At 43.4% G+C, this 10,000-nt stretch overlaps 1 protein-coding gene across 1 annotated transcript in view; it reads right to left on the reverse strand.

The window, feature by feature from the left end:
• Nucleotides 1–8,303, reverse strand: part of LOC143281577 (protein dispatched homolog 1-like) — a 72,637-nt gene extending 64,334 nt beyond the window's left edge. Inside the window, exon 1 of the mRNA XM_076586812.1 lies at nt 8,108–8,303. Within this exon, the coding sequence (XP_076442927.1) occupies nt 8,108–8,121 (14 nt within the window). The 5' untranslated portion in view covers nt 8,122–8,303. The remainder of the gene's footprint in view (nt 1–8,107) is intronic.
• Nucleotides 8,304–10,000: the final 1,697 nt, after the last annotated feature.

Raw genomic sequence — 10,000 nt, forward strand, 5'->3', positions numbered from 1 at the left:
GTCCTTTGGGGGGTGGTTTCAGGAAGACGGCTTTCATGGCGGAGACCTGTCCGCCAGATTTTTTTTTTAATTTGCAGCCAGAAGAGCAGTTCCTCTGGTATTAGGGTGTTTTACGCTGCTGTAAAGGTTGGTGTTTGGTGCGAATGTTGGAAAATTATTGATGTAAAGGACTTTTTGTTGGTCACATGTGATTTGAAGGTTACGGTTCGAGGGAAGGATGATGTTGTTCAAAGTGATGTTTGCCTCTGGCAGGAAGGACTGAGCTCAGGATCAAGCGTGCTTCTGGGAATTTATTTCGATATAACAGGGGTAGTTCAGTCCAAGTGTCGGTTGACACAGAACCTGATGGACAGGAATTTATGCCAACACGTCTGAGCACGTCTTTCAGATTTGGAGTAACAGGTAATGCATTAAGCCAGTTGCATAGGGCTTCAACACACATTCCTGGAACATATTTTGAATAAACAGTCCTGATGGGGCGCTAACCGTCTGGCGTTGATGAAAGGAATGACAGTCACCAATTAGAAGAAAAGTTGCTTTGTCTGGAATCGACATGCTCTTCAGTGTTTCTTGGGGAGATGTTGACAGAGCTTTAGATGCTGGTTCACTGTTTACAAAGGTAACTATCTACAGGAGGGACCGCGTCAGCTGGGAGAATGGGTTAGATGTGGAAACTGAGTCATGAAAAGTGTTTCCAGGTTCATCATTGCAATCAGAAGAGGGGGCTGGTGTACTGTCCGGTTTGTTTTCACGAGGAGGACAGTGTTTAGGGGGTGGTGTTACTGTCTGGGTTTCCGCCCGTATACAGCTCTCTGGTAAAACAGAGGGCTTAAAGACAGTATCATGAGTTGAGGCAGTTTGATGGTAGGGAATTGTGTCTGTTTCTGTGCTTACATCTACACTTGTAGGTTTGTCCTGGATCTCAGAGGATGTTTGTGTAGATGATGTCACACTTTTCTTCTCTTCTGGTTTAGATTTTTTTTATTTCAGAGTTAATTGACCCTAACTGTGTTTTGATGGACTGGTTGGTTTTTGTTAGCTGTTTGATGCGTCCAGTTTTGTGATCTGAGATTGTATGTCATCCAGTTTGGTAATGAGCATGTTGAATTTTTCAGAAATATTGATACGTAATTCGTTTTTAGTGATAACCTTGATGTCTTCGACAGCTTTGAAAATGCTATTTTGTGATGTAGATTGTGCACTAGATAAAGAATCAAGCTGCTGGTCTAAATCGAAAATCTGTTTTAGTTCTGGAAGTGAACCGACAGCCTGTGCATGTACTGTTTGGAACAATGTTCGCTTTTTTTTTTTAGTCTTGTCCTTCTTCCCACTGGCGTTACCGTCTTTTTGTGGCTTCTGGTTTCTTTTCCCTTGTGAGGGTTGCTGTGCGCCACAGGTGGAGTGGGCGGGAGGACGACGATACCATCTTGGGTCGGCTCAGCTGGTCCAGGGTCTGACAGTAGATGTGATGGTGGTGGGGTGAAGGAATCTCCACAAGGAGATGTCGGTGTCCATGGAGACAAGTCAATGGTGGGTGGGTGTATAGTAGGAGAACAAGGGAACGTACTGATGAACATCACAGGGGTTTGGATCAAGAGTTTAGATAGTTTTTCAATATTGTTATCTCGCATGAAATTATACACAACTTATTTTCTTTTTTTTATAATTTCACATTCATCTGAGTCCCAGAGTGGGCAGTCTAAAACCTTGACACAGTAACGTTCCTTCGGACTGTGATGAAAAATAAAGGGTAATAATAGTCACAGATTTACATGATTGATAAAAAAAAAATACGAATCACTGACTTAGTAAGAGTGGTAGGAGGCGGCACGGATACAAACAACGAGGGAAAAGACAATACTGAGTCATTGTGATCACAATCACTGGGCTGAACTGAAATATCGGAGTCATCTATTCCAGAATATCGATAAAATAAAATAAAAAAGACAGTTTCTCCACACTGTAAGTTCATCCTTGGTGCAGGAAAACGGTTTCTGGATTATGTCGAGTGTAGGTTGTAATTTACTGAGACTCTTGTCTTTGCAAGGAGAAGCTGAAGCAGACATTATCACACGACACAGGGACAAAGAATACATAATACTCACTGTGCCGGAGCTGTTCATAATTTCAAACTGAAGAAGTATCCATTGCGACGAAATGAAGATATACCACACACACACACACACACACACACACAAAACAAACACAGCACTGTTCACAGGTCAGGGAACGATGTCCGCAGAACATGACCCGTGTTACACACAACAGCGGCTGCCCGTGTTTTGTTTGTGTCCGGTACAAGTACACTTCAAATCAATTTTTATACCACTGAGCGCAAAATAATTCCATCGATACAGAGTAACACATAAATCACTCGATAAGGTGATTTAAACTGAATAATCACACAAAAGAAATTAATTTTGCGGAGCTTCACAGAATGGCGTCCGCTCAGTCCATGAGAACAGCTCACAAAGAGAGAGAGAGGGGGAGACAGAGAGAGAGAGGTGGGGGGGGGGGGGTAAAAAGACTCAAATACTATTTTCTAAAACCTGAACTTTGTCTGAATTTGAAACAAGGCCAAGACACGAACATGCTGGCAATGTTTTGTGGGGTTTTTTGTTTGGTTGGTTTTTTTGTTTGTTTGTTTGTTTGCTTGTTTGTTGTTTTGTTTTGTTTTGTTTTTTTGTGTTGTTTTGTTTTGTTTTGGGGTTGTTGTTTTGTTTTGTTTTCGGGGGGGGGGGGGGGGTGTTGTTTTCGTTTCGTTTCTTTTTTTTCTCCCTTTTTCTTTTTTTAAAGAAACACGCACGTCAGGATGTCACAGTACTGTTGCTGCAGAGAGAAAGGAGGGATGGGAGGGAGGGAGGGACAGACAGAGAGGGAGAAAGAGAGACGGAGACAGAGATAGACAGTCAGACCAGACAAACGTATATAGACATTGACAGAGACGGAGAAATAGAGAGATGAAGAGAAAGAGGGGGCGGAGAAAGGCGAAGAGACAGACAGAAACAGAGACAGACACACACACACACACACAGGACACAGAGAGAGAGACAAAGAGGGAGGGAGAGAAAGAAAGAGGGAGAAAGAGAGAGAGGAGAGAGAGAGAGGGGGGGGGGAGTGAGAGGAGAACAACTTGTTCTCAACAGGAATCCAGCAGATCCGAGTCAGGCAGGTCATTTTGACATCGAAAAGCAATCCAGGGACACTTTTATTTTTCAATCTATCCTCACTAGCATCCCGGCCTTAGTGGTAGAGATGCACAGTGTGCGAAGTCATTACAATGGGGGTTATCTGTGATTAAGCCCCCTCCCCCACCCCTCTACGCCCCCCAAAAAAGAAAAAAGAAAGAAAGAAAAAGATGTGTTTTTACATCCACTGAAACTATGAATAATGCTTGAATCATATACTTCATTCGACGATCAACAACTCGTTGTTGTAACAAGCAAGTCGGCACAGAATTCCACCGATATCGGAGTTGAAAGGAAGATGAAAACCGTCTGTGGAACAACACAGTACTGATGTGGAATTCAGCGAAGGGAACTGGCCAGGTGCTACCCCTCTCTTGACGCTCCCACTGCACACTAACTAACCAAGCCCTCAAGAATTCTCGCCAGAATCTGAATCCTCCCCATGCAATTTGCTGAAACTAGTAAACAAATAAAATAAAATAAAATAAAGTAAAATAACAATAGGAAGAAGATATTAAGATTTGCAGTTGCAGACACCACCGGAGCGAGATAGCGACCAGAAAATGGTAGGGCCTACTACAATAATAATAATAATAATAATAATTATATAGCGCTGAATCTTGTGCAGAGACAAATCTAAGCGCTTCCACACCAGTCATTCACACGCATGCATAACTATAAAACTGATCAAACTGAAGACAAGGAAGAGGTAAGGGAGGGAGGCTATCTTGTGAAGAGGTAGGTTTTAAGGCCAGACTTGAAAACCTGACGAAGCGAAAGAGGAAGTTCATTCCAAATGCAACTGAGGTCCAGAGACAGAGAAAGAACGGCGTCCAACAGTGGAGTGTTTGAATCTGGGTACTGCCCGGGTTCTGGCATCGAAGAAGACAGTATAAAACAGGCAAAAATTGGCGTGACAAGAATTCTATAGCACCAAAAGAGCAGCGACGAAGCAACATGTACTGGAGGCAAACCTGGGAGAGAAGAAATGGCAGCTCAACAAGTCCTGCCACAACGCACAGTACAGCTGACATCGGCTCGAACGAAAGAGCAGAAAAAACAACAAACATTTCGCCCGAGAACGGAACATGACTGCCTGCAACTTTGACAGTACAAGTGAATATGCATGTGAGACAAAACTAACGACAGCGAACAAGTATGTCGAGTGTATGCAAAGTCCAAAACCAATTTTTGGCCAACATCCTCACCTCTCGAGACAAAGCTCTATGGAACCTTCCAAGGACATGCAAGGAATTGTTTTCAGAATCAGAGGTACTGAAGTTGACGTCTGAGAGCGGGGAACGAGGTGGGGGTTTTGTGTGTGTGTGTGTGTGTGTGTGTGTGTGTGTGTGTGTGTGTTTAGGGTTGGGGGCGGCGGTACCTGAACGTTACATATCAAATCAAATTAAATTATAGTGCTTGGAGCCTCGCCGACCACTAAGGCTATCTCAAGGCTAACGCCACGTTAGCACCTACTTTGAGTAAAGGGTTAAAAAAAAAAAAAAAAAAAGTACAATAAAAACTAGTCAGCACTTTAAGCTTTCCACTCAAATTTTAAAAACCTTCCAGAGTTTAAAACATTCAAATATGATTAAAAATGTTCACGTCTTTCAAGAAGTCCATCAGCGTCCAAGGAGGGACATCACGAAACAAAGTCTTCAGAGAATCCGCCGTGTAATGTTTGTCGAACGTCATGCAGACAGATCCCAGCAGTCAAGCCCGGGAGCACGTGTTTTACAGTGAGAGACTCATCACAGGGAATATAATGTGGACAGTGCCAAAGACGGAGTCACAGAAAGTCGGAAAACACGCAGAATTTGAGGATCTATGGCAAGATCCCCTGACAAACAGAGAACAATGCGGTGTCTATGGGACTTTATTTTTTCCTACTTAGACATCGTGAGTGGTTTCAGCAATGCATCTTTACGTTACGATAGCCGTAACATATGCTGTGTCAAAGATACAAATAAATCACCAATAACTGGCGTGTTATTTTATTGTATTATGATACAGCACCAACAAGTTTTTTTCTCGTACTTAACATGAAGTGGACTGGTTCCTTACTGTCAAATGATTATCTATCAAAAACCAGGTCAAAATTTAGGACAGAATAGATTTTTTTAAAATGTTTGCCAGGATATATTATTACTAACTTTTAGGCATCTGCCACTTTTATTTTGTTTCGTTTTTACTTCATTTTACTTCAGCCGCTTTTATTTTGTTTCGTTTTTACTTCATGTACTTCTGTCACTTATCTTCTTGCGTTCTCACTTCATTTTACTTTACCTTTTTTTTTTTTTTTTTCATCGTTTTGTCATTGATACATGAACTGCCACACGATAGCAGAGCAATCCTTGTAACACAACGTTATGAACCAAACAGGAATGAGCCCCCAAGCCCAAGAAAGAAAGAACAAAGGAAGAGACGAAAGAAACATGCATCATGTATGCAAGCTCACGGAAATCTGTTATTCATGGCGCTCACTTGATCATTTTGAAAAGAGGGAGTCGTTGTTCAGTGTTCGTGAACTCGGAATTCGCACAGTGCTCGGTTTGAAATGGTTTCATGAAGTTTAATCCCCAAGAATTCTCGAGTGCCTTTCTGTTTGAATGTGTAGAATATGACTTGAAGTTGTCGGGGTCGTTTGACAAATAGTTCCGAATTTTTTAGCACTGGTTGGACATAACAAGTGCAAGTGCGCTCAGAACAGTTAGATGTTATGTCTGTGTGTGTGTGTGTGTGTGTGTGTGTGTGTGTGTGTGTGCGTGCGTGCGTGGGTATGTGTGTCTGTGTGTGGGTGTGTATGAGTGCGTGTGTGCATGCGCACGCATGTGTGTGTGTGTGTCTGTGAGTGGGCGTGTAAGAGTGTGTGTGTGTGTGTGTGTGTGTGTGTGTGTGTGTGTGTGTCGATGTATGTGGGCGCATGTGTTTGTTCAGTCATGCTAGTCATGCTGATGAGAGCTCTTGGAACATTACTGCAAGCATACTTGTTTACGCTGACGTGCTGAGTATGTTGTCTACATAATTAATCATGCATATGAATTATGTAATACATATATATATATATATATGTGTGTGTGTGTGTGTGTGTGTGTGTGTGTGTGTGTGTGTGTGTGTGTGTGTGTGTGTGTGTGTGTGTGTGTGTGTGAAACTACACATCGGCAAGGCTGTGTGCCTGAATACGAGCCTGAATTATTTAGTGCATGTGCGTATAACGGCATGTGGAGAAAGAATCGTTCATTTTTATTTTTAACCTTCCAAAATTATCTAAAACTCGGAGGAAAATATGCGCGCACGCACACACACACACACACACACACACACACACACACACACACACACACACAATCTTCGTATGAACTCCACGTTGTGATTGTGTAATCTTTTGGGTCACGGAAAAGAAGTCTGTTTCGTTGAACTTTGCTCAGCATAAGTGTTGTTGTTTTATGCTTAATTTCGTGGTTTGTTTTACACAGTAACAGACCTACGTTTTATTTCCTTGTTTCGTGTTATTTGCATGGAAGCTTTTGTTTTTCTCCATGCCTTCCGGCCAAAAGGGTTAAACTTTGAACGTTCAAAAGAGATCAGTTTTTCATCAGAATTATCGGCAGGTCCGTCCTTGTCTTTGACGACTGGTCACATATTTTTTTGTTTCTTCAAACTAGAATGGAAAACGTTGTTGTTGTTGTTGTTTTTGTTGTTTGTATTCATTGTCGTAAAATCGATTCAGTGGTCTTCGTCTGTTCGTCTATATGGTCGTTCACTATTACTATTACTGATCGAGACACTGAGTCTGAGAGCTGAATTTAGGCATCATAACAATTATTATAACCAACAAGCTCCGTCCGCTAACAAAGTTTATGTGTGTGTTGTTGTTGTTGTTGTCTGTGTGTGTGTCAGTGTGTGTGTGTGTGTGTGCGCGCGCGTGTGTCTGTGTGTTTGTGTGTGAGAGTGATGGTGTGTGTGTGTGTGTGTGTGTGTGTGTGATGATAATAATGGTGTGTGTGTGTGTGTGTGTGTGTGTGTGTGTGTGTGTGTGTGTGTGTGTGTGATGATAATAATGATGATGGTGTGTGTGTGTGTGTGTGCGTGCGTGCGTGCGTGCGTGTGTGTGTGTGTGTGTGTGTGTGTGTGTGTGCATCTGTCGTTTATGTGCGCACCATCGTCAACTCTTTTCCTGACTCCTCTGTGAGTGCAGTGACTTCAGTTCTTCCTGCAAAACAATAATTTCTAGAATGATCAGAAACAAAAGAGGTATATCAGTAAAACTGAAACTGCACGGATAATAAGTAGATTCAAACTGAATCTGCATGGATGACAAACATGTACCCCCCAACCCCCCCGCTCCACCCCCCTCTTTCTCTCTCTTTCTCTCTCCCGCTCTCGCTCGCTCTGATATAGCCCGCAACTGCAAAATCTTAATATCGTCTTCTTCTTCTTCTTTTTTATATTTTCAGCAAACCAAAAAGAAAGTTGAACCCAGGCAAAACAATTTTGAAAAAAAAAAGAAGATTAAACTGCCACAGCAAAAGGTGACAACTCCAAATACACAGCAAGGGTCTTCCAACACAGAGGTGAGGTGACAACAGTTGACATGTATGTGTGTGCAGGGGAGAGGATGAAGGAAGGGGGGGGGGGTGGAGGGAGGGGGGAGGACGGAGGAGGAGGAGGAGACATAGGAGAGTCAGTCAGACAGGCGCGGAGAGTTAAGGCTGTGTCTCACGGCACACTCACACACACACTGACGACTGAAAAAGAAAAAAAATGACTAAAAGAACTGGAAGGAAGAAGAAAGAAAGAAGGAGGAAGACTGACGACCGAGAGGAGACGGGTTTTGTCGCTATCGCACCCATATGGCACTCAACAACAACGACGCAAGCAAACGACAGCCATTTCACTGTGACATAAATCATACTCACACCCTCGTACTCATGGCTTCGGCACTATCAACATCCCTCAGTCCCTCAGTCGACGGGAGATGACAGATGACAGAGCAGCGACAGACACTGCACAGGAGGGGAGTGGAAAGAAAGAAACAGCCCCCCAAAGGCCTGTTGTTCAGTCGTCAAGGATCAAACACCCACCAAACCGTGGCCATTGTAGCTGGCTTTTAGCTTCAAGCCTCCACAAACTGTCGTCTGCTACACACTACTACGGCCCTCGCTTCCAGCCGACAAGACCACGTGATCTCGCTGCCGCGATAAAATATGCACGTCGAGCGAGGCCGCCGTGGAAAGAGCGAGAGAGAGAGGGAGAGAGAGAGAGAGAGAGAGAGAGAGTGTGTGTGTGTGTGTGTGTGTGTGTGTTAGAGGAAGTACGCCAGAGAGACTGAGACAAGAGAGAGAGAGAGAAAGTGTGTGCGTGTGTGTGTGGAGAGAGAGAGAGAGAGAGAGAGAGAGAGAGAGAGTTTGCGTTAGCCGGGGAGAAGTATGGGGGGGATGGGAGGAAGGGGGTGGGGGGGAGAAGGAGAGTGAGTTTCCTGAAGGAGAAAAATGCAGGTAAAGGACAAAGGCGTATCATGTTTTAAAAGCCTTTTTTTTCCCCTCTCCCTTTTAAAGCTACGGATACAAAAGAAGTCTGGGAACTATAATGATGGGAAAGGAAAACAAGATCGAGAAGTGGATGGAGCAGGATTGTGGGGGAGGGGGGGCGTTGAGGCTGAGGTCTCTGCCGTGCCTTAAAAAGCTGAAATATGGAATTTAAAATAAATAAAAATGATAAAGACGCGCGTTGATGAAAACGTGTAGGCTGGAAAGAACAAGCGAAACCTATTTTCAGTGAATCTTGTTGTATTGGGAACGATTCAGCTAAGGACAAACGGACATCGTCGGCATTGGAGGGATGTCAGGTTGATTGTCAGTGGTGTCGCCATATCTGTATACTCGGAAAAACGAACATTGGTCAACGACTCGGTCTGACGGCGCAGGAACTGGTCAACAGAAATTTCCTCTCTTCACTCTATAGTCCCTATACACCTTCGATTAGATTTACTGAATCACATCTGGGATGGCCTCGTTGGATAAGGTGACTTTTCGTCACTGTACATACCATGGAAATGTTCTGAATTTTTATATTCGCACCTAACCCCCTCTCCCCCACGGTACATTTTATCAGTTCTAGAAATGTTCACTGACGCGCGGGTTGGTGGGTGTTTCACTGATTGACAATAATCATTGTGGTATAGAAACGGAGTGACAATATACGATACACACTTTTAGGCCTCCTGTCAATATAAACGAACAATTATTGTCGATCGCAGATTTCCTAAACGCAGCTAACTTGAGACATATCTGTTTCTACAGACCTCTTTATGTATGTATTATGTTTTTTTGTATTTTTGTTTGTTTGTTTCTCTCTCTCTCTCTCTCTCTCTCTCTCTCTCTCTCTCTCTCTCTCTCTCTCTCTCTGTGGTAATGTGTGAAGGTGGCGGTGGTGGAGGGGGTGGGGGATGTCATGTTATATGACTTTGCATGATGATGAAATGCTGATATGAAATACGACTAATCCTGAAGCCCCTTCTTCTTGTTGCTATTTATTCCAGCAGCTTCTCTCTCTCTCTCTCTCTCTCTCTCTCTCTCTCTGGCTCCCCTCATCCCCCCCCCCCCCCCCTTTTTCTCTCTGGTTGAGTCATTCCAGAAGAGAAGCATTTTGAGTTGATACGCTATTGTTCAAAATCAATAATGCAGTATTCATGAATTGCATGTATGATATTCATATGCTCATCATTATCTAGAATGTGTCTTATCATATGTGTACCCCCCTTCAAATGGAGCCATGGCCTTCTTGAATCCACCTTCCGTCTCGAGAGACGA

The sequence above is a fragment of the Babylonia areolata genome, chromosome 4 (genome assembly GCF_041734735.1).
Source record: "Babylonia areolata isolate BAREFJ2019XMU chromosome 4, ASM4173473v1, whole genome shotgun sequence".
Classification (NCBI taxonomy): Eukaryota; Metazoa; Mollusca; class Gastropoda; order Neogastropoda; family Buccinidae; genus Babylonia; species Babylonia areolata.